General features: G+C 54.5%; 5 protein-coding genes across 5 annotated transcripts; 2 read left to right on the top strand and 3 right to left on the bottom strand.

Moving 5' to 3' along the window:
- Nucleotides 1–10: 10 nt before the first annotated feature.
- Nucleotides 11–3,165, bottom strand: KVR01_013217 (uncharacterized protein). Its single transcript, XM_044782341.1, has 4 exons — nt 2,277–3,165; nt 2,083–2,149; nt 899–2,015; nt 11–815 (listed from the first exon to the last, which is right to left on the bottom strand). Exons 1-4 carry the CDS (start codon nt 2,519–2,521, stop codon nt 595–597), a joined length of 1,650 nt encoding a protein of 549 aa, XP_044637862.1. The 5' UTR covers nt 2,522–3,165; the 3' UTR covers nt 11–594.
- Nucleotides 3,166–5,100: 1,935 nt separating this feature from the next.
- Nucleotides 5,101–11,877, bottom strand: KVR01_013220 (uncharacterized protein). The gene is made up of 4 exons (XM_044793469.1): nt 11,014–11,877; nt 8,017–10,933; nt 7,218–7,617; nt 5,101–7,136 (listed from the first exon to the last, which is right to left on the bottom strand). The coding sequence occupies exons 1-3, from the start codon at nt 11,543–11,545 to the stop codon at nt 7,566–7,568; spliced, it is 3,501 nt and encodes a 1,166-aa protein (XP_044637865.1). The 5' UTR covers nt 11,546–11,877; the 3' UTR covers nt 5,101–7,136; nt 7,218–7,565.
- Nucleotides 11,878–12,137: 260 nt separating this feature from the next.
- On the top strand, nt 12,138–14,001 carry KVR01_013186 (uncharacterized protein). Its single transcript, XM_044782746.1, has 2 exons — nt 12,138–12,564; nt 12,634–14,001. Exons 1-2 carry the CDS (start codon nt 12,541–12,543, stop codon nt 13,738–13,740), a joined length of 1,131 nt encoding a protein of 376 aa, XP_044637831.1. The 5' UTR covers nt 12,138–12,540; the 3' UTR covers nt 13,741–14,001.
- Nucleotides 14,002–19,817: 5,816 nt separating this feature from the next.
- On the top strand, nt 19,818–20,498 carry KVR01_013184 (uncharacterized protein; the record flags this gene model as incomplete). The annotated part of the gene is made up of 2 exons (XM_044783452.1): nt 19,818–19,836; nt 19,936–20,498. 2 exons carry the CDS (start codon nt 19,818–19,820, stop codon nt 20,496–20,498), a joined length of 582 nt encoding a protein of 193 aa, XP_044637829.1.
- Nucleotides 20,499–20,946: 448 nt separating this feature from the next.
- Nucleotides 20,947–25,172, bottom strand: KVR01_013204 (uncharacterized protein; the record flags this gene model as incomplete). The annotated part of the gene is made up of 7 exons (XM_044787744.1): nt 20,947–21,709; nt 21,769–22,165; nt 22,248–22,297; nt 22,352–22,494; nt 22,584–22,894; nt 22,981–24,782; nt 24,850–25,172. The coding sequence occupies 7 exons, from the start codon at nt 25,170–25,172 to the stop codon at nt 20,947–20,949; spliced, it is 3,789 nt and encodes a 1,262-aa protein (XP_044637849.1).
- Between the last annotated feature and the right edge of the window lie 1,731 nt (nt 25,173–26,903).

The raw sequence follows: 26,903 nt of genomic DNA on the forward strand, positions 1-26,903 counted from the left end.
TCAGGTCAGGTGCCGCACGTGGCATCGTGTGAAGCGTGTGAAAAAAGCTGCACGCCATCGAGATCTCGTCAACATCATTGCTCGAATCAATAACTTCCGTTGCTCCGTTGCCTGCCAAAGAGACAATGCCGGTTGACGCGCGTGATCCAGACCAGAGTCGAAACTCAAAAATCAATCACAGGCAAACAGATGCCTAAACCTAGTTTGTTTATACATTATGCCGCCGCATTGAAGACCTTGAGTTTCCATCAATGCGTAACATAATTGACCGAAAATAGATGATTCCTCAAGACTGACATGGAGAAGGGATATATAGGAACGTGCCATCTCACCATTGCGGTCAATAATGCTTTGATTCTGTACAGCATATGTGAAGTTAGGAGTACTAGACCAGTGTTCCTCAAAGCAGAAACTTGTATTAAATCCAGTATAGGTATCGTGGCTGTTCGAATTGCATGTCCAGGCTCATAAGCACAATCTGGCGCCTTGCAGTACTCCGTGAACCAATAGCAGACCCAAACCGAACCCATTCTTTTCTTGCCTCGGCATTATCATTCATTAGCGCATGTTTGTTTGTACACACCCTCTCGGTAATCATAAAGAGGGTTGGACGTGACTGTGTTCGTCTTCACTGTCCGTGACACTCCTAACACTGAGCCTCCTCCGGTTAGCCATGACCTCGAAGGCCAGTGCCGTCAGCTCAGCATGGATGGCGGCGTCGTTGGCGGCCTTCATTGTCTCCAGCGCCTGACTCGCCTGGTTGAGCCTGTCGGCAAAGGGCGCCCGGAGATTATCCCAGAACGCGGGTTCTTCCACTGGAGAGATGGATTTGTCAGCGGCAGTTCACGCGAAAATGAGGGGCGCAGGGTGTGCACAGATGGGGCAGGACACAACTCACGCCGAATATCGGGATGCCGTTCCGTGGCCCACCTGGTGAGCCCGACGTGCGAGGACGCATGGAACATGAAGCCCAGGAAGTCCTTTCCTCCGAGCTCAACCTTGAGGTCCCGCTCGGACTCGCGCCGCCAGCAGTCGTAGCTCTCCCCGTGCGGCATGTAGCCCTGCTCGAAGCTCATGCCGCCCGCCTCGAGCCTCCTCACGCTGCCGCCGTACTTGCCCTTGATGATGCCGACCAGCTCCGTGGCCATGGTGCGGTGGTGGTACGGTATCCGGAGCGTGTCCCTGGCGATTGCGTACTTCTCGCCAAAGACGCAGAAGTCGACCAGGCTCACGCCCGGCCACTTTGAGGGCGCCGTGAGGACGGTGTAGGCCGTGGGGTCGAGCTGGTCCGTGTTGGCGCTGATGTGGTGGAAGTGGGACAGGTCGTACTTGTACGGGCTATACCGTCCATGCCAGGCGACTACGTCAAAGGGGGTGTGTGGCTGGGTGTACTGGTAGAACTTGCCGGCCAGCTTGGTGATGATGCGCCAGTCCGACGGGGAAGCCCCCCTGAGGAAAGCCTGGCTGTCGATGGGGGTCAGTGGGAGCGGGTCAAAGTCCACATCAAAGCTGGCCACGGGGTACTGGAAGTCCCGGACGTGAGCAAGTCCGTTCGCGCCGAGTGGCCCCATCTCAGGCAGCTTGAAGTGGGCCCCGAAAGCCTCAAGGATGTAGCCGGATGCGCCGGCCGATTCGGGGAAGCTCGCAATATTGACGGAGAAGCGGAACCCGGGTGGGACGACGGCTATGGAGCCGGGTGGGACGCGGAGGTGTCCGAGCTCCGTCTGGATGTCGAGAACGCCACGGGTGGGGACAATAAGGAATTCGCCGTCGTTGTTGACGAAAGCCTGCCGGTTCATGTCCGCGTCAAAGGCATAGGTGTGCACGGCGAGACCTTCCTTGAGCGTAGGGTCGCCATGACCGCCGAGGGTGCGGAGGCTCTCAACAAAGGTCACTGGCGTCTGAGGGCATCTGCTGGTGCCGTCGGCCGGGACGGGCCCCCGGAGAGGACCCCATGTGTGGGTGAGTGGTGTGAAGTCGACGTTTGGGTTTAGGGGCAGGAAGCACGACTCGACCTTGCAGGAACTGGTAAGCGGCCAAAGCACGACGTCTCGGATCCCGGGTGATGAAGAAGCAAATTACCTCGGCGGAGATCTTGCAAGGTCGCAGTGGGCGATGAGCCACAGAGGGCCTGACTCGGTACATCCACCTAGTTGGGTTCAAAATATGCACGTCAGCGGCCGTGTCGACGAACAAGTAGGGCTGAGTACGTAAAGGACCACACCCGGGAGAGTTGGCAAGTGCAATTTAAATTCTTTTGCAGTCGAAGGACTTACGAATTCAGTACAGACTCGCGTGACGACACAAAGGAGGTGCCGTTCAGATGCTCGGCGTAGAGGCCATACGGGTGCTTTTGCGGCAGGTTGGTGCCGTTCCTTGGCAGGGCGCCGGCAAAGGCTTCTGACGCATGGTGGTTGCCAAAGCCGTGCTGGTATCGGTAGGGATCATGAGGAGTCGGTTGTGATATGTGGCCCAGAACCGCCGTGTGGTGGAGGCTATCGTCGATGAACAGACTTCCCATGCTTGGAGAGGGTGAGTGAGTGATAGTGTGCAGGCGAGGTGGGACGAGTACGAAAACCGGGTCGACAGATGCTGTGTATGATGTTGTCGCTGGTGCGGCTGATGTCTATCAGGGAATGCGTCTGTATATATTTATAAATGACAAACCACGGGGTCGGAAGGCGTCAAAGATTAGAGTGTGGGCACCAGGAGGGGCTTATTTGTGAAGTGAGCGGTGGGGTGAAGTGTATGGCCGGGTATCGTGAGGAGGCGAGGAGGGAGGCACGAACGGCAACCACCGGGAGCGGGCCCGGCTGTGTGAAATTAGGTTCGCCAACAACAGCTGATCATCCAGGAATGGTCACTGGTCACTGGTCACTCTTGTTTTTTCGGTTACTGGCGAGCGCTCGAGACCGGTGGGTTGAGAAGGAGTATGCCATGGCATGCTATGATACATATGACATGCTGCAACTGGGCATGCGGCAGACGAGGCAGAGCCTGGGACCACCAAGGGGGTGCAAGTGCCATACTACGGGATCCTGCAAGTACGGACAGTATGTACAGAAAGTACCCCGGTACATGGGCCACATACCGCTTGATCCGGGACCCCAAGTCGTGGCAGCCGGAATCATCTTTGGCGTTACGCCCCGACCACAGTCCGTCCCGTCCGATGCGAGCATGGGTGTCTCGTCGACGGGGATGGGATGGGGATGGGACGGGGATGCACATCAGGCCCACCCAGATTAAGATACGGCGGTTGACAGCCAGCTTGCGGAGATGGCCATTGTACGCCAGCGTAGTGTACTATGTACGCAGGTATGTAGTGTATGCGTATGCAGGTGCGGGCCCATGCAAGTGAGTTATTAGTCGAGTGTGAGGCGACGGTACGGTCGACTTCAAAGGTCCGGGACCAGGGAGGTGAAGCGACAGAGCCCAGCCCATCGCATCGCACAGCACATCACCGCATCGCACCGCATGGGATCGAGCCGTGTCATATCACACAGCCCAAAAAGACCGGCCGCCAGCTGCCTGTATCTGCCGTCGTCATCAGCCGTTGCTCATCGATGCCCGACGCGCCTGGCAGCCTGGCAGACCTGCCGTCTCCGAGGAGGGTGGCAGTCTTTTGATCATTGAAACGTCTGGGTGCTTAAGGCCTGGGAAGGGTGAGCGCAGTCGAGCGGAGAGAGGTCTGTGCCACGCCTGGGTGGTCCGTTTCATACCAGACTGCCGGGCCTCAAGGAGAGCAATCCCTGGCAGTCAGGCAGCCCTCTCTTGTCCGATGTCCTGAAGTCTGTCTGACTGTCTGTCAGGCCCTGCTGAGCAGGGGGCCTGCGTGCTTGAAACCAAACACTGTCATAGTTCGTAGTGTACCGTGGTATATGGAGGCCCGCCTGATGAGGCGGAGGGGCAGGGCTGGGACAGGGGAGGGACAGAAGGACCCGGGAGGGGTGGTGCTTGGAAGAAGAGAGAGCCGAAGGATGGTGGTCTTGTCTGTCCAGTAAACTACACAACACATACCAAAGCGAACATGGAAGTGTCTTGTCTTGGTGGGGTCGGCCTCGTCACACCAGCTCGGCTCCTGCACCAGCTCCGGATCTAGCTGTCCGGCCTAGACGTGCCTTGGTTAGCCAGGACCCAGTCCGGCAGGCAGGCTGAACTGTGCATACTGGAGTACGTATTCCTGACGGTAGCGGTGATAGTTGAGAGCTGTTATTGGACGGATAATGTCGGTCTCGCGATGGCTCGCTTGCAGCTCCTTGTAATAAGCTACAACGGGTGCATGTCTTAGGCCGGTCTGTGTCTTGCGTTTCTGAGTCTGTCTCTACCTGGCACTGTTTCGTCCATGGTCGGCGGATGTGGGGGTTCATGAGATCCCGGGTCAGCGGAGAAGAGAGGCTCACAGATGTCCATGCCCACGGCCTCGGCTGGCTCTTCACGAGACTGCGCCCCGATGCACTCCAGTCCGAAGTCACCCGTCCAAAGTTCAGACTGTGCAGCATTGCAGCATGGCCGGCGGAGGCAAAAAAAAGAAGAGATCGTGATGGCGGTGTGCAAAGACCACCGCTTATCCTGTTGACCAAACCTTGATCCAACTGGCGAACAGGCTCGGGTTTCCCTGATCGAGCCGCCAGTGCTCCCTTCCCACGCAGGCAGGCCGTGACAAGCAGCGGGGACCTTGCCCGGCCCTGCAGTTGAGAATAGTCAGCAAGGACCACCACTGGACCAGGCCGCCAGGGCACTTTTTTTCACGCGGCAGGGCAGCCTGCAGGGGCCTCGTGAGGGGGCCAGGGGAGGGTGTTGGCGCAGTCGCGATCTGTGCCATTGACGGGCAACGCGGAAGCCCTCCGGCGGCCGACCGGGCCACACGAACCCCTGCCATCTCTTCCACACCAAGACATAACCAGACGTGCCAGCCAGCTAGTCCAGGATGACAGCCGATCGAGCATGCAACCATCACAGCCCAGAAACAGACCCGGCAGGCTATCTTACACGCCTAGTGTCGGTTCGGGGCTGGCTATTGTTACCGGTGAATTGTGTTGGTTGTCAGGGTTGTATGTAGTTGACAGGAAAAGGTGTGTAAAAGCTTCCCATAAGCCCAAACTTCCGTCCAGGAAGCGCGCGCCCCAGCAGTGGATGATCAACCACTGTATGCGCACGAATTATATGTACTGTTTGCTGTGACGGAGTCAAATAATGTCAGATAGAAACAACATTAGCAGACTATCCTGCTGACCCACAACACCACATCTGTCACTGCCATTGGCGTTGCACCTCGACTGCTCCTGGTCACTATTAGTCGACACGCCGGTCCCAACAATCCGAGTCTAGGAGCCAGACTGAGCCCGCTAGCTGTGTGCATTCCGCATCTATCTCTCGCACGCGCAAGTCCGCGGCGTTTTCGAGCCAATGTGCCTGCCCGAGTCTCCGGCAGGGCTGGGAAGAACCGTACTTTTGTTTATGGTTGCATGCGTATGGGTCGACAATGTAGCACAGGCGGCCCATCGAGATCCACTTAAGAAACCTTATTCGATATGCCCTCCCACATATCCGCAAGCAAGTGAACAGCTTGGTAGGCGGAGTGGTAGGCAGGCAAGCAGCGAGCTAGCACAGTACGCAATAACGCAACTCTGCAGGACGAGCTAGGTCCGTCACAATCTTTTCTCACCGGGCCACTCAGCATGACGGGTCCCCGCGCCAGTTCGCCGGAGAAGCGCTCACAAGTCGATGTAACCGACCCCGTTACGTATCGCTCTTATTTCAGCCCCTTTGGAGGTCGAACAAGGGCCCTGGGCTCGGGTCTTACAAGGGCTACTGCCGAGCCTCAACACCCAGCCAGGCCTGGTCTTGCCCGTGGGGCATATGCTTGCGCGCTCGCCAGATGCCCAGATTGCCATGTTTCGGATACGGGCATCCGAGCTTTCGAGCTCTCCAGCCGATGAGCGTGTACTCCGTGCACACAGGCGCAGCGGCAAGGACAAGCATTGAACCTGGCCCATCACGTTCAGGGCAAATGCTCCGTGCCCGCCGCAGTCGCCCAGGAGGGCTGAGCGGCCATTGAGCGGCGCATTCCGCGCTGACCTCCCTACCCGTCGGGGCGACCAACGCCATGATGGTGGCCGACTGGACCGATTGCCCGGAAGGTTGCGTGCCTGCCTGCCGGGCGAAATATCCTTTCGGGTTGGTGGCAGTCGTTCCTCCTCCTTCACCTCCTCCTCACGCCCAGTGGCGAATGCCCTCACCGGCAGCTCCTAACGGGTACCTCCCTCCTTCACCGGCCCCACTTCGTTTTCGCTCTTCAGCCGCCTCCACCGGGGACTCCACATGCGAACTGTCATTTCCTGCCCACCGCCATGTTTATTTTGAGTACAAAGCAGAGCGGCCTATTGATAATCCAACGCAACAGCAAAGAGAACGGTCTAGCCAGGCAGGCGGGACAGAGATTTGATATTAGGTTTTGTGATCTGATAAGGGCCCCGACGTAGGAAAGCACTGAACATACCGCCTGGACCTGCCAAAGGAGGAAGCGAACCCATGGCCCTGGGCATCCAGATCTTCATTGTCGGCGTCGGTGAGCTCAGCTCTTGAGGCCCAATGCTTGGCCATGCCGTTCTGGCCGTCTGCACGAAAGACCCTGGGTTCGGTTTGCCCAAGAAAGCAGGTGTGCAGGACTTTGCGAAACCGACCCGGGCCTCCCGACTTTTCATCTGTTTATTTTCCTCGCGTCCACCGACAGTTGCGTCCGCACGCCGACCGAGGAATAACCTTCAGCTCGGTGCCACCGCCCTGCCTGCCACGGAAGGACGTGCCTTCTGACCGTGCGTTGGGTTGTGTGTGCCGGGGTCCAGAAACGTAGCTCCAGTGACAGGCGTGCATCTCCACCACCCACAAGAGGGAAGCCGCCGCGGGGACGAGGAAGAGATGTCTCACTGTCATCGGAACCGTCCTATGGGAGGTCACACCGCATCGCACTTCGACCAAAGAAGCCGCCATTGCGGATAAATACTCCCCCATGGTGGTTAGCACAGCCTCCTGATGGTCGGAGTTAGGCCGTTGACACATGGTCCGTCCCATTTACGGGCACAGCCCGCAAGAGGCAGCAATCAATGCTGCTGTATGCCGCGGCGGCATCGTTTGGCCTGCGACCAGTAAGTATCATGTGGTGGTGGGGACGTGTCATCTTGTCCTTTCTCCCCCTTGTATCAGTGGACTTCTCTCACCAACTATATTGTTCACGTGAAGTCTGCCATCCTCGGCATGCCGCTTCTTGAGAGATTCGCATCCTGACCGGCAATGCCTGATGGCTCGGGGGTCTGTCAACGTGTCCTAATCATCCTAGTCACATCTTCGGCGTCATATGGTATGGCTGAACGACCGCGAATCTCGATTGATGATGCCGTCGAGAGGCAAACGCGAGCTGGCATACACTATCGTTGCCAAGGGCGGTTGGAATTATTGCATTGGATTGGCTCCCTCGCTTTTCATATTGGCTAAGGCGTGGCTCCCTCGCTTCCACGAACTGGCTAAGTCGTAAATAAGACATGCTTGCGGGCCCCCGCCTCTTGCGATCATCGTGCCCCGATCTGCTGGACAGCTGCCATCCACTTTTGCTCATCGGCCCTAAGACACAACAGAAGAAGCAAATGCGTTAGCCAATTTCCCAGCGTGGGATGAGGAGATGAATAAGGAAGGAGAGAGACAAAAGTGTGGGTGTGTGTTCGTAGGATGAGGTCAACGGGCCCCCTTTCCGGCTGGCAGTCAACTGGTTGCACAGCATACCCGTACACGCATCGCTACGGTCGTGAAACACAAGATAGCCCAACCGGCATCGTCACAGAACCCATGGGTGAGCCTTGCTCGATCCCGCGCCGTCTGCCACCCTCTTCGCCTCATGTAACGGGACATATCAACCAAGTATCAAAGCCAACGCCGGCCGGGGGTGGCATCCGAGCCAGAAGTAAAGGGCGGGGAGGGGGGGTCCATGTTGACAGAACCAAACAATGGCTGGGGACAACTCACTTGTCAAACCTCAACAGCTTTCCCAGCACCGGCACGAGCTGTGCCCTGAGCTTGTTGTCCTTCTGCTCCAGGAACTGCAGCATGATCGTCTTGAGATAGACCGCATCCACGCCACCCCCACCTGCGCCAGCCGCAGCTCCATTGCCGCCACCGCTCCGTTGGCTCTCCATGCTGCCCCTGCTGCCGGCCGCCGGGCTGTTCACTCCCGTGGCGGCAAGCTTGCCCTGAGCAATCTTGAGCTCCTTGGCCAGCTTGTCGTGGCGGATCCTGTAGTCGTCGAGGCTGCGCCGGAGCTCGTTCCTGGCCTTCTCCGCGTCGCGCACCTGCTGTTCTGAGGCATCCAGCGTGGCACGCAGGTCGTTTACCGTGCGCCGCATCTCGTTGACCTCCTCGTCCGCCTTGGCCTCCACCGCCTCGAGCTCCTCCCGCCTGCGGCGCCACTCGCGCTCCTTGTGCTCGAGCTCGTCCTTCTCGTCCGCAAGGGTCTTGCTCTCCTTCTCGAGCTCCTTGATGCGCTGCTTTAGCTCCTCGGTCTGGCGATTCGCACGTCGTGAGGAAGACAGCATCTCGTGCTCGAACCGGTCGCGTTCCTTCTCGGCCTCTTCGACGCGCTCGTGCATCTCCCTGGACTTGGAGTTGGCGCGTTCGTCGGCCTCGGCGAGGAGGCGGCGCATGGTCTCCGCTTCTCTGGTGCGCTCGCCGAGCAGCTTGCGGCACTCGGATATCTCCTCCTCGAGGCTCTCTGCCTGGCCCTGGGACTCCTTGAGCTGGATGCTGAGCTCGTGAGTCTGGTCGCGCATGCTGCCTAGCAGGTTCTGCGCGTTGGTGTACTGGCTCGTCTTGAGCTCCGCGTCCTCCTTGGCAATGTCCGCCTCCTTGCGCAGCTTGGCACACTCGTCCTCAAGCTCCTTCACCCGCGGCCGTAGTTTAGACATCTCCTCCTGTAGTCTCTGCAGCTCCCGCGTCGCCTTCTCCTCCTTGGCGCTGAGCTCAATCTTCTCGGTCTCCGCCTTGCGCAGGTCACGGCCCGAAATGCGCTGTGCGTTTTCGAGCGTCAGTTTGGCATTTGTCTCGGCCGTGAGCTTCTCGCGGAGTGTCTTTGTCTCCGTCTCGCGGTCGGTTGCCAGCCGCTGTGCGCGCGAGACCTCGGTCTTCAGCTCCTTTTCGCGCTTCTCCATCGCTCGGAGCTCGGCAACCTTGGCAGCCAGCTCGTCCTTTGTGGATTTGAGGGTGGCAGCCTCCTGGCGGAGACTCTTGAGTTCTGGCTGAGCCTTCTGCAGGACTTCGCGAAGCTCGGTCAGGTCTCTGTACCTGCTCTGGGCCAGCTGTTGCGCAGCGCCCAGGTCGGACTGTAGCGTCGACGACTTGGTCTTCAAATCCTCAAACTCCTTCTTCATGGTATCGTATTCGCCCTGTAGTTTGTCATTAGTTTGCGCAGACGAGGAGGACTGCTCCAGCTCCTTCTCGAGCTCAGCAATGCGCTCCTGGAGCTGCTTCCTCTCGGCCTCCAGGCCCTTGATCTTGTCCTTGGCTTGGACATGCTCGTCGCCAATGTCCAGAATATTTTCTCGTAGTGTCTCGATTTCTTCCCTAAGATCCTCTTCTGTCTTGCGTTGCTTGGATAATCTCTCGATCTGCTCGTCCTTCTTCTCCACATCGGACTTGAGGCTCGCGATCTCGAGCTGCAACTCAGAAACTGAAGGGCCGTCAATTGGTGTCGCCGGAGGCTGCGGCGTAGTGTCGCCAGCATTGTTCGTGGTCTCAGCAGGGGGCGCGGTTCCAGCTGCCCCGCCCTTCTTCTTCTTCTTGTTCTTCTTCTTGTTGGATGAGGATGGCTGTGGTGCCGCGGCAGGGACTTCGAGGGACTCGGATGGTGCGGTCGTTGACGGTGTAGGCGGCGCCTGCGTGGCCTGGACCTGAGCACTGAGCTCCTCGATCTTTTGCTCATTCTCCAGCTTCGACTGGCGCAGGGCCTTGATCTCGGTGGTCAGGTCGACAATGCGCGTGTCGAGGGCGGCCTTGGCTTCCGTGACCTTGGTCAGCCCGCTCTCGAGCTCCGAGTGCAAGGCACTTGTCTCGGCCAGTCTCTCGTCCTTCTCTTTGATGGCCGTTGCTGTTGCTGCCTTCTCCAGCTGGAGCTGGTCCTGGAGGTCCTTCAACTGTGCCTCCAGCTTCTCGATGCGTTCCGTCAGGGTCTTGATCTCGATATTCCGCGCGTCGACCTGTGACTGCAGAGAGTCGGCCATGGCTGCACCGTCCCGCGTCTCGCTCAGCTCTCGGGTTGCCTTTTCGAGGTTCTCGACGAGGCCGGCGCTGTTGTCCTTGGCCGTTGCAAGCTCGGACTTGAGGTCGTTGACAAGGATGTTGAGCTTCTCGATCTCCTCGTTCTTCGACGCCACTTCAGCCTGCAGCTCTGGGATCTCGTTATCGTACGAGAAGAAGTCCTCGCCAGTCCCCTCAGCATCTCCGTCCTTGGCATCGCTGGGCTCTGCTGGCTTCTGCTTGGGGGAGAAAAGGCCCATCACGGACTGCACGGGGGATTTGACGTCTGACGGGCGCGGAGATGTCTGAGTCGTTGCCTGGGCCCTGTCGGATTCGCCGGTGCTCGCTTGATTTCCAGGTGCGGTCGCCTCGCCCTCACCACTTTTAGCAGCCTCGAGAGAGGTGACCTTCTCTTTGAGCTCGGCAATCTCCTTGTCAGCAGCATCGCACTTCTTCTTGAAGTCGTCCTTCTCGGCAGAGACGCGCTTGAACTCTTCCATGATCATATCCCCCTTGAGGTTCAGCTGGTTGAGATATTCGAGGAAGGCAGTTGGATCCTTGATGGATGTGAGAGGAGTGTTCTCGCGGAGGGCGCGTTCGAAAGGCTCGATGGAGGTGGCTCGGCTATGGGCTATCCGGTAGGAGCGCAGCAGTTCTGTCACATCATTTCAGCTTCAGCTGGACAACAAATGTCCGAGGTCTAAGACATGGGCTCGCGTCGAGAGATGAACCAACCTGGATACGTAGCCTCGAGCTTCTCCAGCTTCCGGAGCTTGGTGCGTATGTCTGGCGGCAGCTCGGGGGTCTCGCTTTTGGGCGGCGGCGCAGGCTTCTGCTCGTCGTCTTCCGCCCCGGCCTCGGCATCTTTGGCAAGCTCCCCATCGCCTTCAGTCTTAGTCGAAGAGCCAGCCTCGCCACTGACAGGCCCGCCGTCGCTCCCATCGCCGTTCTGCGGGGCGTTGTCGTCGGAAGGAGGCTTGGGGGTGTTTGCGCGGCTGGGCTCGTCGTCGTCTATGACAAAGGCGGCCTCGAAGACAGCAGGGTCCAGGTTCGCCGCGCCATCGTCGTTCTTAGAGACGTCCTGGCTCTGCTTCTTTGGCCTGGGTTTCCTGGCAGCGGATGCGGCGCTGTTGCTCCTAGAGACGGACGAAGACTGCCTGGGGCTGCCGCTGCTGCTCCCGGAGCCAGCCTGTTCGCTGGCTGCCTTCTGGCGGGCCTGCTCCTCGGCGATGACCCTGTCGAGGGAGCCTTTCCAGCGTTGGAACATGGCAGGCGCCGTGGGAGGGTTTCCCGGGAGGAGGCGTGCGGATCAATGTGATGCGACGCAAGACAGGGCAGGGCAAAACGGCAAGTTGGCTTGGGTCGGGTCATCCAAGAGGTACGGAGGCAAGTAACGGGTTCACCACGGAAGGTAGGGCATAATAGCGTGCAGCGCCGGTCTGCCCGGTGGGGGGGGGTTGTGTCTAAAAGGGAGGGAGTGGTGAGGATAAGAAGAAATTACTGTCTTTTTGTCTCTTCCTCGGCACTCTGGTCTTGTTCTGGTGATGTGTTTCGAAAAAGTCCAGCCTTGCTCGTGCCGGGCCTTGCGCTCTGACGGCCAAGACGGTTGGGTTATCCTGTCCGTATCTAAACCGTGAGCTGGCCAGAGCACCCAATTGCGTGGCCGCACCCCAGGCGAGCTCGGCCCCGATACTGTAGTAGTTCGGCAATCATGTACCTTCGTACCTCTCATACAATTGCTGGATTAGCGCAGGGACCTGGCACCCCACATCTCTCGCTTCAGCTGCTCTAGCGCCCCCTGACAGGCCTCTAGAGCTGATCGGCCACCCAAGGGAGCTGTGAGGTCACTCCTGCCGAGCTCCATCTCCAAAGGTCGCAGGCGAGATTGACACACTTTTGTCCGGGCTGCCTGGAGAGAAGGCTTCTTTCCACCCTTGGCTCGTGGACGGACAAACTCTTCCTCTTTCTTTCATAGTCGAGTATTCTGCAACCAGCGCATCTTTGACGGCGACCGCATATCTACCACCCAAATAACTCACCACTCCAACTTCGCTTCAATCCTCTCCAGCACAGCAAGCAGGCTTCAACCATCGTCGCAGTTCTATTCCATGCCTTTTCATGCCTGGCAGCCTCGAGCCTCCTAGTCTCCTAGTCGTCTGCCTTGTCTCAGAGCCAGGTGCGGCTCGCGAAATACGGCTGCTCTGACCAGGGAGGATCCCTTGTTCGTCCTGCCCTAGGTCTTTATTAGCGACGGCAGCCAAGATGGTCTCTCTGTGGCCATGGAAGGTGAGTCGCGTGCCTCTGGTGACCTTGGAAGGCCATCTTTGACTGACCTGGCCCTTTGGCCTCGTGTAGAAGGACGACTCCTCGACTGCCTCCTTCGAAAAGGTCCTGTCCGTTCTGTCCACGAACATCACCACAACCCAGGCCCGTCTCGAGAGATCTCGTGCCTCTAGCCGTCGTGTCCGCCTCCTCTGCACCCTGTACCTGTCCATCGCCTACCTCATCTATGCTATCGTTGTCCTGGTCGTCATAGGAGGAAGGAATATAGGCGCCTATGAATGGTCCGGCTTGGCCGGCGGGCCCGTCTTTATCTACCTTGTCCGCACTGTCGCCACTGCCGTCTACGACGTCCGAATCGACAGCCTGAGCTCCAAGTTGAAGGGCCTCCAGGATGAGAGGGCGAAGACCATCCAGAAACTCAAGGATGCCACCAAGTACGACTCTACGTTGGAGCTGCTGGAGAAATATGGTGGCAGCGACGGAAATGCAAAGTCCAAGAGAAAGAGCACCGAGGATGGCGACGCCGGGAACAAGAAGAGCCCGGCGCGTCCACAGCGTCACAACCCGGCTCCGGCACAACGGACACATATGCCTCCACCCGCCACCGCAAACATTCGCCGCGACCACATGCCCCCGGTAAATCCAGCAACGCCTCAGCCATCAGGCCCAGGACCACAGGGGGCTCTCCAACCACAGCACACTGGACCCTCGGCCGATTTTGCTCCCAACGCTTTTGAACAACAGAGGCCCAGATCAGCACATGTCCAAGGGGGGCAGTATGAGGCGAATCCTGCTGGGCTGCAACATCACTGGTATGACAGGATCATGGATACGCTGCTCGGAGAAGACGAGACAGCCGCCAAGAACCGCATCGTCCTGATTTGTCAGGAGTGCCGGCTCGTCAACGGCCAGGCGCCCCCGGGAACAACCAGCCTGGCCGAGGTGGGATTGTGGAGGTGCCAGGGGTGCGGAGCCAAGAACGGGGAGGAAAACGAGGGCAAGAGAATTCTCAAGGAAGTTCTGGGTGGGAGGGACGAGTCTGCAGAGAGGACTGACGACGGGCACGAGAGTGATTTGGTTGAAGTGAAGGGTGACCAATCCGAAGAGGAGAGTGTCCCTATCCAGGAGCAGGAGGAGCCTACTGGTGCGAGGAAACGGAAGGGAAAGGGGAGGAAGTGATTTCTTGGCTATTTATATTAGGGGAATGGCAGGTAGAAACATCAAGGCAACGATACCCTCATTTGAGAGGCTTGACCCGCTTCTCCCACACACCCACACAGGCGCCTACGCGAGCTCATCACTTTATTTGCCGGATAGAAACAAAAAGAGCACTGAGTGGGTAAGGTGGTATGGGCGACACCACTGTTCGTGACAGAAGTCATAAAATGTAGATCCTGAACTCATCGTATTCTTCTGGCTATGAAAGTTTGGTCATGCAAAGTATTGATCATTCAAACTTACTGTGCTTCATGTACCATCATTAACTACACCGTGTCAAACTGACACCCATTGCCATACGTGTCAAGAGTCCTTCCCCCAAGCACTTCCAAGGTCCGCCGGCGGTCCCTCTCAGCCCGTATGGCCATAGCCTTCTCCTGTGCGCGGGCCCTATACACCCACACACAACGCCGCTCCTCCTGCGCGGCGCGTGTCAGGCCCGCCCACCTGTCGCAAGCCGTGCACTGCAGGTCTTGCATGCCCACCTCCGTCCTCTTTTTGGGGCACCGGTGATGGGCAGTCTGCCCCGCGCATGTGCCATAGTTGTACGTGTTGTGCCTGCAGACGCTGTGGTAGGTGATTATTAGCAGGCACATTCTGTTGTACTGAGGCGGAGGACTTATCTTTCAGGGAGGGCTGTTGACAGGTGGTTTTCTCCGGTCGGGAGTCCTATAGGTGTGGTGAGCAAGTCTGTGCACGTACTTGTGTTGGCTTAATCAGAATATATACACCAACCCTCTGTTTTCACTTTCAGATGGGTGTTCATTGGCACGCTCTTCATTCTGCTTTCTTGAAAAGCGCACTGGCACAAAGACAAGGCGGCCGCCTTGGCTGGAAACAATTTATTCTTATTTGACCAACATTGAACTGGCCTGCCGAAGGACCAAAGATTCGTTCAAGAGATTGAGAATGCCTTTGTCAAGGTTGAAGGGAAGTCGAACAAAGATTGATGGACCAACTGAATAATTCAAATTGACCACGATTCCCAGATCCTCTACGGCTACCAAATTTGGAACATCAGATCCAGAAGCCTCCCGACCAACAACAGCAGTAACATCATCATTTTCTTTCCTATTTCAACTATATATATATTCCAGCATGAGTCTCAAGATCAGATGCTCCAGGTGCGGCCACGGCACATCCGGCAAACACAACCTCTGCTCTGACTGTCGCGGCCCTTCTGTCGAGAAGGTAGTCTACGTGGCGCAGTCAGGCGAGCGGTTCGAAGTCACTACTATCGAGCCCATGGCAAAACCATCATCTTCTCGCCCTAAACGCCGCGAGTCCAGGGCCAGCCGTCCTCCCGCAGGCCGCGCCTGTGAGATCCCCGGAGTAGCTTATGTTCCCGGGGCAGATTATGTTCGGCCTAGAGTGCACCCTTACGAGGATCGATATGAATCTTATGTTCCTGGGGTAGCTTATGTTGCCGGGGTAGATTATGTCCGGCCGCGAGTGCACCCCCATGAGGATCGCTATGAATACATCGCCGCCAATGCGCAGTATGTGTATCCGCCACAGAGTGGAGGATATCCTACCAACGCTCATATGTATGCTGCGCCGCCGTCGCATGGGGTACATTGGCCACAGCCCAATGGGGTTTATCACCCTCAGCTCGAGGCACCGTATCCTCCAGCGCGGCAAGCCAGCGCACAGAATACGCAGCTAAATTACGTCTACTCTGGCACGGAGGGTCCAGACGGCGAGATAATTGATTAGGCCATGAAAGGTAAGTGGAAAAGGTAAGTCTTTAGTAGTGGTCGGGACGATCTCATATCAGCATATACTATATATAAATATCATTTTTCTTTCGAGAACGGATATTCACAGGGCAATAAACGGATAGTACAGGGCAACAAGTATCGCCAGCCAATTAAAGCACACCATTCAACAAATTCCACACCTACACCACCCCAATCAAGTACATTTAACACCCTCACCAACAATAATACTCATCAGCAATAATACCCTCAAGCCAGCAGCAAAGAAGCCCCATACCAGAAGGAACGCCTTAGCAAACTATAAGGGTAAAAGCTAGGAGAGGGATAAGGAATTAAAGAATTCAGGAAATATATAATTAATGATTATATTTTTATGTTTTATATAGTGACGCCATAGTGTAAATTAAGGTTAGGGCACCAGGGATACTTGTTGCCCTGTACCATCCGTTTATTGCCCTGCGAATATCCGTTCTCTTTCTTTCTCGGTCTCAACTTTGCTTTCGAATTGTGTTTCCCAGGCGTTTAATTTTGAAGACCTGCTAAAGCAAGCCCTAGGCTTCTCATGTTTTGGATGTGTTGAAGAGTGTTTGTCTGAAGATGTTCCTCCGAGCCGTGTGTTTTTGTTGAGATCCTTTGCTGTTTCTCAGCTAGCAGCGCCAATGCTCGTTCCAGCGAATTTCTTGCTCGCCGACTCAACAATACAAGCAGCGACGGACTCAGGAAACCTACTATTCGCATTTCCGCGAAACGAGTGAAAGACATTTGTTCTCGCCCGTCACTTGAAATACACCAGGCTCCGTCGAAGAGATCAAACATCGCGATGATGTCGAAGCACAACTGACATTTTAGATATATGGTCATATAGACAATTGCGGGGGAAAAGGTCAAACACTGACAACATCAGTCAATCCGTCCACCGAAAGATGGCGGTCCGTCACTCGCCAAACTGAACTCTGTCGCACTCCATAGGCTGGTACCGTCACACCAGGTGCAGTTTCCAGTATGACGACGGGGACAAAGAACAATTGGGACATCAGAAAAGGAAGAAGCAGCTGATTCTACGACGTTTCGCCCAGACGGCAGAGCACAACAGCACCAACGAGCTCAGTTGCTACCGGGGCTCGCCTGGCCCGCCCCGATGACGCCGCCAGCAACACCACCCGCCACAGCGCCCACAGCGGCCCCTCCCATGGCCGCTGAGGCGGTGCTGGAACCTTTGCCCGACGCAGCCTTAGCAGCCTTGGCCTGGGCATCGGCTGCTTGTTTCCACGGGAGTTCAGTGGCGTCGTCAACAAACCCGACCCCGGATCTGTACGTGCCGAGTCCCGGAATCTTGAGCCTCGGGTTTGGAACCGGGGACGCAGACGCGCCTTGCGAGGCGAAGGTGACAAGGAGGAGAACGAGACCTGCCGTGATGGGCTTCAACATCGTGTGTTGCAATTTTCTGTGGCGTTCAAAAAGCGAAGGTTAAGCGTAGGAACTAAAAGTCCTTCAAGTTGGAACACAATTTGGGAAAATAAGGAAGCGATTAGTCAAGAAAAGAATTTTTTATTGAATAAAAAGTATTCACTGCTTGGATTTGGATGTGACGGTGGCCAAGGATTGAGAGGCTGTAGATTTATAAGATCTACTTGAATAAGGCCCATCGGGCCGGGCAAATGCTTGCTTGTGTCGGAAAGGAAATAGTTACCGAGTCGAGGTTTGAATAGGGTTGCTGGCGGGAGACCAGCTCCAGCCACTTGCCAGGTTGAAAGGATCGGGAAACACGGTCCCCGAGGGTCTGTATCTTCACCTTCTCACCTGCGCATCGCGCCGCCATTGCTTTCACAGCTCTTCGCCCTTTGAGAAGCCATAAAGACGCCTTACCTGAATCAGACTCGACTTCCCTTTAAGCTTTATCTAAGGCGGGTAATGACAGATGAATATCTATCAAAGCCATTTCACGTTGAGATTCACGGTGTTCAAAGCGCCCTTCAACCCGTGAAATCAGGGTAGGCCTCTGTCAGACACTACTCGATTACCTCACTTCTGAAATCACTCCGATATACTATCTAGGCTTTGGACCCCATATTCTCTCTCACCTTAAAAGTTGAACTTGTTTCATCAAGACCAACTCCGTTGCTTTCGATTGTGTCTCCGGGTCGACCTATTTCCTAGTCCGTCTTCACCGTACGGGGCAAACTTGTAAAGATGGCTGCGGCTGCTGCTATGATGCTTATCGACGCTGGGAGTATGATCGTCACATTGGCGACCACACTTATGCCCAAGCCAGACGTGACCAGAGTCAACATCGTAGTGGGTAGCTCCGACACAGACCATACACTGGGGGGCAACGCGCCTTATGTGAGTCTGTTCGACAATCATGGCCGACTGATTGGCTACCATGAGCCGCCTAAAAGAAGTGATGTCTGGGGGCCAGGAAGAACCAGTAAGCCACCACGAAATAATGTTTCAAGAGGCATCTCCTGCCCCTGGCAATCTTATACAGTCCTACGGCACCACCATTTACAAAAAATAGCATTTGATCTTTTACGACAAGCCCATCGTGCCTCTGATGAGCATGGCTTCTCCTTATCACAAATTTCAGCAATTCAAATTGTGAGAGGATCCTTGTGAGCTAACATTGATATCCAGTCGAAAGCAGCAACGGTGGGATAGACATCAAGCATCTGAAACGTTTTGACGCAGGTCCCTCTGCATCATACATTCTTCTGAGCAATTGTGACAACGACGCCATCTGCATAGCACATATTGGCATTGCAGACTTGGCTGTTTCCACGAATTGGGCGGGTGATATGGGAAAGTATTGTGGAATGGTAAGTAGAATCAGGGGGATTCCTCTTCTGTCACATTCCCCGGGATGAAGGGCGCATCTCAATCTCATGGTGATGCTTGAGATGTCTAAGCGTTAGGAGACGCTCGCCGAGGCACTATCGGCTGCTGCTGTCGTGCACTATAGAGCAGTGTTCCAATCTGAAGACTGACCAAGTTCTAGTATTGGTATCCCAGCAACTTAGAGATCGGACCAGATCGGCAAACACCAAAGTGCGTCTGGCTTGACGGCGACAATACGAATGGTGTCCCGCAGGCTATGAGTTTTCAAATTGAGGCCTTCGCGCCGTCGGCTGACAAGATTAGCCAATACATGGAATACAAAGAGACGCTGTGTAAGAGCACGCCGCGCTTCTCCACCTGGCAAGACTTAGACTGGAATTCGCCCATCCCATATTTCAGCCCGCCACTCAAGTATGAAAAGGATTACACCTCTCAGGGTCAGGGAGCGGACCTGAACTTCTCACAAATTGTTGACACGGACCTGTGCAAGTACGATAAAACCAAAACAAGGAAACTGAAACTGGCCCCATCATGCGCTCAAAAGGGAGTCAAGAAGACAATACTGGGGCCAACTGAAAAGACACTGGGTATTACTCCGCCAGGAACAGACTGGTGGCGGCGTTCTGAAATTTCTAACCGCCCAAAATTAAGCACCAGGTTCGCAAGCCAGCTTGTAGTGTCGAGCAGGGGCTCGTACAGTGCAACGGAAGTGTGCGAGTCGGACAAATCCTTGGGACCAGATTTTATATCGACAGAGGAGGGCGTGTTCTGCAGCATGTCCCAGAAAAAGACGTTTCCAATATGTGGCCGCGAAGGCTCTACCGTGGCTGATGCCTGCTTTGACTTGGAAATCAACACCTTGGTTGTCTCCGAGTCCGGGGACGCTGAACACTTACTTCGGATCCGTGAAGCGCTGCCGGCGACAAATTATTCGCTTGTGCGCCGCTGGAAGGACTCGGATTCCATGTAAAGTTGAAGGCGTTAAATGTTCTCAAGGTAGAATGAATGAATTCCGCAACGGATGGTTAGACCCGAATTTTCTCTGATAATAGAATTGTTCAACTATTTTCATGCGCCTCGCATCAAAGAGGTAGTAAATGAGCCTTCACTTGACCCACTAGTAGTGTACTCAAACGGTCTATCCACCTGGGCAACCAGCCTTTAGCTGTCAATTCTTGGTCCATGGGATGCTTACAGCCTCAAAACTTTCTAGCGGGCCTTCGGGCTTGATACGCCTCGTAATCAACGACTTAATGAAGAATGTCTACTCATGTAGGTATATGTTGAGACGCATGACTGTTCGAAAAATGCCCGCCCAGTTGGCTGGATCCACTCTAATGCCTGCGGCCAATCACCAAGTTGTATGGACGGACAACAGGCAACCGTCAACAATTATTCCAGGTACCCGAGCCTTCAATGACAACTTGTCCAAAACTGTTGAGAACCGTTCTGCCATTTCCAAATCCCGCATACCAACAGCCCGCAATGGCGGACGACGTACGCGGTGCTGAAAAGCGCTTTGATGGGAAGCCATTCCCACCCGAGCCGCCGAAAGCTCCCCCACCGCCTCCGCCCCCTCCAGCGAGATTGCAAGACCATCAAGAGCCGTCGAAGCAAACACCATCCCATCCAAATGATGGAGAAGCTTCTTACAATCGCGCCCGTCGTGCCGCTATGGCTTCCAAATTCGCTGCGGTTGACCGAGCCAAGGCTCTGCGCCAAGAGATCCCAGAGCCAGACAAGCCTTTCACACCTTGCCACATTTTCTTCTACGGCTCTCTCATGAGCCCACAAGTACTTCAAACCGTGGCTAAACTAGAAAATACACCACTCACTCAGAAAGGCATCGTCAAGGGGTTTAAAATCAAGATGTGGGGCATATACCCAGCGGCCATCCCGTGCTCAGACACTGTTGATACGGTGGCGGGGACTGTGTGGCACGTCGACGAGTACTCACAATTAGCTCGTCTGCAGGAATATGAGACAGGTGCATACAAGCTCTATGAATGCGAGATTGAGGTCGAGGGTGGTGAAAAGCTTTCAGGGTCCAAGATGTTCTGCTGGGCTGGGGAACATGATAGCCCTGAGCTTGAAGAGGGCGTGTTCGACTTTGAGCGATATCAGAAATATTTCATGCCGTCGGTGATCGCCGCGGGCACACAGTGATAGTTTTCAGGTTCTTTCGAGCAACATGCCGAGGAGAGGGTGAAGGCCCGGTGTCGGCCCATTCTGTCCTTTTTGGGTTCTTCTCGTCGGGCTGTGGACACCCTGGGTCGTCGTAGGTGTAGACACCCGGCATTCTTGTACACTCGGCCATCGTGATCTTGAGTTGTCTAGCCCCAGGGCACAAGAAAATTCCCAATTTGTCACCTCTGAACCACTGCAGGAAAGGCAGACTGAGCCCTGGGCAAAGGTCTATATACGAGGTAAACTTGATTTTTTTGCAGTGGTTCCGCTTCTATTCCGTATACATCCGAGAACATATACATAGCGCGTTTATATAATAGTAAGTACTTAAAACTTAATAATTAAAAAAGAAATAATGTTAATAATAATTGTTATAATATAATAAGTACTTATAATCTTAAAATTATAATATGTAGGTAATATCGCTTCATGACTTGTCCCTGGATTTCACCAGCCCGCCAAACCGGGTCTCCGGCGTGTCCGCGAGCAGCCTCGGCTGCCCAATCTCGACAATTTCGCCCTTATCCATAACGACGACGCGGTCGAAGTCCATGATCATGTCCAGCCGGTGACTGACGGCGATCACCGTATAGCCCTCGAATTCAGCCTGAATTGTCTTTTGTATTGCTCGCTCCGTGTCCACGTCCACGCTTGAGCTCACCTCGTCAAGCAGCAGAATCCCGCCGCTGCCCGGCTTCCGGATGCGGCGCCGCAGCACGGCGCGTCCCAGCGACATGAGCTGCCGTTGGCCGGCGCTCATCGTCCCCGCGCTCAGACCCGAGTCGAGGCCTCCGCGCTCTTGTACGAACTCCGACAAGCCCACGGCAGCGAGAACAGCCTCGCATTCCTCCGCTGTTGACTCATTCGCTGGGTCCAGATTGACCCGGAAGCTGGTCCCATCCGGAAGAAAAACGGCTTCTTGGGGTACCGCGATGATTCGCTGGCGGAGTGTGGTCCGATCTACGTTCTTGAGCAGTACACCATCGAGCACCACGCTACCCGGCCTCGCTGGCAAGGGCTCCAGAAGTTTGAGGAGCAGGGCGATGAGACTAGACTTTCCACTGCCTGTGCGACCGCAGATAGCAACCTTTTCTCCTGGCCGAACGACCAGGCGAATGTCGCGGAGGGCTAGGTTGGAGAGATTATCGTCATCGTGATTTCCATCTTGGTGTCCATCTTTGCTTTTCACACTGTTCTCGGTGTTAACATATGCTACACATCAACGATGGTACAATATCGCAAATCTTACCGATAACTCGCCGAGACACCCTGAAACTCGATTTCACCGTGCTGCGGCCAGGACTCGGAGGGAAAGATATCCTCGTCGTCTTGTTCCTCAGGATTAACTGTCTCGTTAAAGCTCTTAAGTCTGGCTATTGCCCCGATCGAAGTTTCTAGCCTGGTGTAGTAAATCACAAATCCAGACAGATTTTCTCCGAGACTTAGAAGGGTAACTAACGAAGCACCAGCAAAGCCAGCACTAGAGTGGAGCCGGACGGCGAGAGTAGTCAGGACTACCGCCATCACCATCACTAATAGGTCAAGAACAAGGTTGAGCCACTCCTGAATCATTACTAGAAGATAGGCTGGCCTCTGACTTGAATCTAGTAGGTGTGCGTTCTTGGTGATGTCCTTAGGGATGAAACCTGTGCGCATAGGTGGTCAGGCAATAATACTATGACGATATCCTACCTATGCTTTAAGTATGTGTCGCCGACTCAGACTTACCGAAGGCTCTCAGGGTGCTGACTCCCTTGAGAGTGTCGAGAAAGTGAGTACTAGTGTGATGTCAGGTGCGAATCAGTAATAGAAAGACGGCGTTGTGTGCTCACTAAAGAGGACTCTTGGTCTCGAGGTCAAGCAGCCTCAATTGTCTTGAGGTCCGGAGATAGAATTTCTGTACCGCGTACAAAACGACGGCAATGAAGGGGTAGCTGATGGCCAGGTACGCAGACGAAGTGAGCATGACTGCAGCCTGTCCGACAGCTTGGGAGAGCTACAGTTGCTTGTCAGCATGTCATTATATCTAAAAGCTGTTACTGGTGTTCACAAGGATAGACGTACGCAAAAGAGAGTATTCAGCAAGGCGTCCGGTAGCTCAGTGTCGATAAGGTTCAGATCTTGCGAGAATAGATTCGTGATAACCCCGGCATCCGTTCTCGTAATGTAATTCAGAGGTGCGTGGATCAGTGTGTGCAGAGTTTCGTGGTGCAGATTGGCACCAGCTCGTTTTACCGAGACAATAAATATCAGGATTCCAAGAAGAAGCAATGAGATCATAGCAAAGACCTGCAGCATAATGTAAATCCCAACGTAATACGACTGGGAGTGTTTGGGGGACTGAGAACCGAGGTCGTCGGTCCAGAAGGAGAGCCCTGCAAGAAGTGTTACAGATTAGCCTTTGCTTCTATCATAGCCACTGGTGTTCGAATGGATCATTTCTAGTCCTTGATGAACTTACAAACTGTTGGAAAGTTGGTAAAGAAACCCCAAAGAGCAGCAAAGAAGAGACAGAAGGCTGCCAGTATCCAACCCATGCTCTGGAAGTAGTGCTTGAATACAGTTCTCTCTCCAACTTGGAGAGACTGTTCTGTCGCCATTAAAGCATCAGCCGGCCTCGTAATGGACCGTTTGAGCTGTGATTCAGTCGTGCGAGCTGGAGGCTCCGCCTCTTGTAGTTCGGAGTTCTGACTCGAAGAGGATATGAAGCCCAGACGCTCAACATAGCCCTGACCGGTAACTAGGCTCTCGTAGTCTCCCTGCTCTGCCACTCTCCCATTCTCGAGTACGACAATGTGATCTGCTGACGGGAGATGCTTCACACTATGCGTGCAAAGCACGACAGTAGAACGTCTCTGCTTCAAAAGGCCCGTAGGCCCAAAGGTAAGGCGGAACACTTCTTGCTCAGTATCCGCATCCAGGCCGCTAAAGATGTCGTCAAGTATCAGAAGATCAGAATGGAGATAAAGTGCCCGTGCTAGTGAAATTCGTTGCTTCTGACCGCCAGACAACATGATCCCGTCGGACCCAACAACTGTTCTGTCTCCCTGCGACAGGATACTGAAGTCGTAGCCTAGAGCTGTAGCCTTGATGACTTCAGCATATCTCTTCTCGTCGAGTGTAGAAAATCCGATGATGTTGTCCCTGATTGTGCCGTTATGTATAAAGGCTGTTTGATCGCAGAAACCGATGTGGGGAAAACGCTTGGCCAGCACCACACTACCCTCGCTGAAAGGAGTTTCACCAAGTAGTACCTTGCAAAATGTAGACTTGCCCGAGCCAACGGGCCCGACCACCATAGTGAGTGAAGAGTGGGCGATTCGGATATTGACATCTTGCAATGCCAACGTATCTGCCTTCCAGCCGAAATTCCCGTTCTGGACAAGAATAGCAGAATCTTCCGACTCGTGTTTCGCCTCACGAGAAACCATTCCAGTCCCGACTACATCATCGGACGGGGTGCTTTTCTCTTTCATTCTGGCCGGTAGCCCGGTGCGCGTGGTCTTGCCCGAAGAATCGGGCTCCAAGTCGTATCCGCGGTCACCAAGAACTTGCCGGAAATCGTGTCGAGTTTCGCACTCCAAGAAAGCTTGAATCCGGCCGATGCAGGCTAAGCCAGAAATGATCTCAGGGAGAGCCTGAAAGATCTGTGATAGGGGATTGGTAAGGAGTATAAGGAATGAAAGACTCGAGAACACCGTCTGACTATTGAGAGTGTTCTGACTGAACCCAATGGTCAAGGGCGGGCTGAGCAACATAGGCGTGAAGCCACAGAGCGCGGCGAGGATGAAGATCTTGCGAAATCTCGCTCCGGCCGCGAGCTCCTCCACGCGAAGCTTCTGCACGAAGTCCTCGATTTTGTTTGAAAGGCCAGAGATCTTCAGGTTCTTCATACTAGAAATGACAGCAGCCGTCAAACCAACACGCTTCTCAACACCCGCCATCCACAGCCGTTGCGAGTCGCCCGCAAAGTTCAGGAGGACGGCAATGCAGAGGAAGAAGAAGAAGACGATTCCAATAGGTACCGCAAACACAGCCCCCAGGCGGGTATACAGCATCCAACTAGCTAGGCCGGCTTGGATAACACCCGCCCAGACGTTGTGGATCATTCTGAATCCCAACTTGATACGCTCAATATCAGTGCTCATCAGAGTCACCGCAGTGCTGTGCTCATCAGGCGCCAGTTGAGCTTCGGTGGCTTTGATGAACGTCTCGGTAACAAGAATTGACCTTGCCATGGCACGCATCCGATGATGGGGATACCTATATAGTGCAAGCTTCTATCAGTAAACAATAAGTAGTGCAATGGGTAGAACTGGGGTGGACTTACATGCTTAGGGCCGTAGAGATTCCAATTCCAGAGTAAATAAGTAGACTGGCCCCGATGAAACCATAACCGACGTTGGTAGGCACCTGTGGTTGGCTGAGATGCTCTAGTAGCTTCTCGATGAAGAATGGCTGACTGAACGTAAACGCAAGCTGTGCTAAGCGCGGGAGAACAGGCAGTAATAGGTAGACCTTTAAGGTCTTAACCAATGCCATGAGAAGGCCGTACTTGTTGTTCTTCAGCTCAGAGTAGTTGATGTTGTGGGAAAACCTCTCGTGGAGGAGCTCAGTGTTCAAGGATACATCAAAAGGGTAAAGGTCATCCATTGTAAGTTGTCTCCGAAAACCCCTCAAAAACATGCTATTCATCCAGAACACCACGCTGAGCGAGAATATGCTGCTTGTTTCCTCGGGGCTATGCTGATTTTTGTCCCAGGCAATCCATCTAGACTTAGGGGTCGCCTCTAGCATCAATATCACTACCTTCAAAGCCACAGAGGTGGTGAAAATGATGCTAAAGGTACGCTCCGAGCTGGGATGGTTGCGCGACACCAACAAGAGAGTGCGTGTCTGGGCTATATCTAGCAGCAGAGTCAGGAACAGGTAGCAGCTCAGAAGTATTGATGGCCTTGGGCTTCTGCTGTGGTCGACAACGCTGACGATTATCATGAGAAGCCCTGCCACTAGCTTCAGCACAGATGAGGCCATGAACATTGCTGTTGTATGGAAATTCCCAATCGCGGTCAAGACGAGGAGTGCGAATTGAAGTCCGATATAGATCACGATGGTACCCTGGGATGGTTTTTTCATGTAAGTAGGGGCATACGCAATGCAAGCTCAAGGCATGGACAGGGACACGGTACTAATTTGACATATTGGAAAACAGGAGCATGGACGACGGGATGATGGAGAAGAAGAGCTGTTCGAACTGCATGTTGAAATCGAAACGCTCCTGGTCCATCTGGAGCAAGTCATCATCTTCATTCGTGAAAGCCATCTTGACGTTTGACGTTGGGAAACGTGAGCAGACACAGAGCTAGTGCACGCAGACTGGAGCAAGGTGTGGCGTGACGGAAAAGGAGAAGCACGAGAAAGCGCGAAAGTCTTGGGAGGCAAGGAATCAAGGAAGCACACTGGGACGTTTTGCTGGGGCTGATGTTGGTTGGCGTTTGGCGAAGGGGAAAAGGGTCATCGTAGGATGGGGTCCTTGTGGTTCCAGTGGTGAATGCGTTCACGGTATCCACAAAAGCGGGGCGGCGACAAGGGACTTTGGAATGAGATCCTGCAGTTCCTATGTACCCGGTATTCCGGCCACCAGTTCGACCCGATCAGAGACAGTTCGGCGGCTTGAATCTGTCCGGCCAACAACTCTCTTTGAGAAGGTGTTTCCATTCCACCAGGCTACTTGCTTGCCAGTAGGCCCACTCTCACTTGTTCCGCCGCCCCTCTTCTTATCTCGAGATCCCCCTACAGTTGTACTGGGCCCAACATCTTACGACAAGACCGGTCATCCCAGCTGCAGAGGAGAGGACCTCTCGACTTATCATAGCATACTAGAGTGCTGTGCACGGAGTCCTGCGTATTAGCAAACATCGGATTGAGCGGTTAGTTGCTTATAGATACGAACATAATGATGATGCTTGTACTTATGCTGATGCCTGTGATTATGTCTGTGAATCATAGATGTGATTATGTCTGTGATTATGCTTGTGATTATGCCCGTGAATAATCACGCCAACAGTCTCGGATCGAAGAATGCAGGGCGACGACCCTAGTTCAACCGATAAAAAATTGTACTTCGTCACACAACCCTTGCAGAACTACGATACCATCTACTGAGACTGGAATAGGCACGTAGGAGAGGACAAGGAGGCAGTTTTCCGACCTCGTGCGAGGGACGACGTGGTAGGGTAAGTCGACACTAGATGACGGTCTCCTATTAGAAACGAGAAAAGGGGAGAGATGTTCGCGTTGAAAGTACTCGGACATATGTCCTCTTGCGTGACGGGAGGACTCTACGCCGCAAGTCACGGTCCCTTCAATCCTTTCACCTTGTTC

The sequence above is a fragment of the Diaporthe batatas genome (genome assembly GCF_019321695.1).
Source record: "Diaporthe batatas strain CRI 302-4 chromosome Unknown Contig00024, whole genome shotgun sequence".
In the NCBI taxonomy this organism is placed as follows: domain Eukaryota; kingdom Fungi; phylum Ascomycota; class Sordariomycetes; order Diaporthales; family Diaporthaceae; genus Diaporthe; species Diaporthe batatas.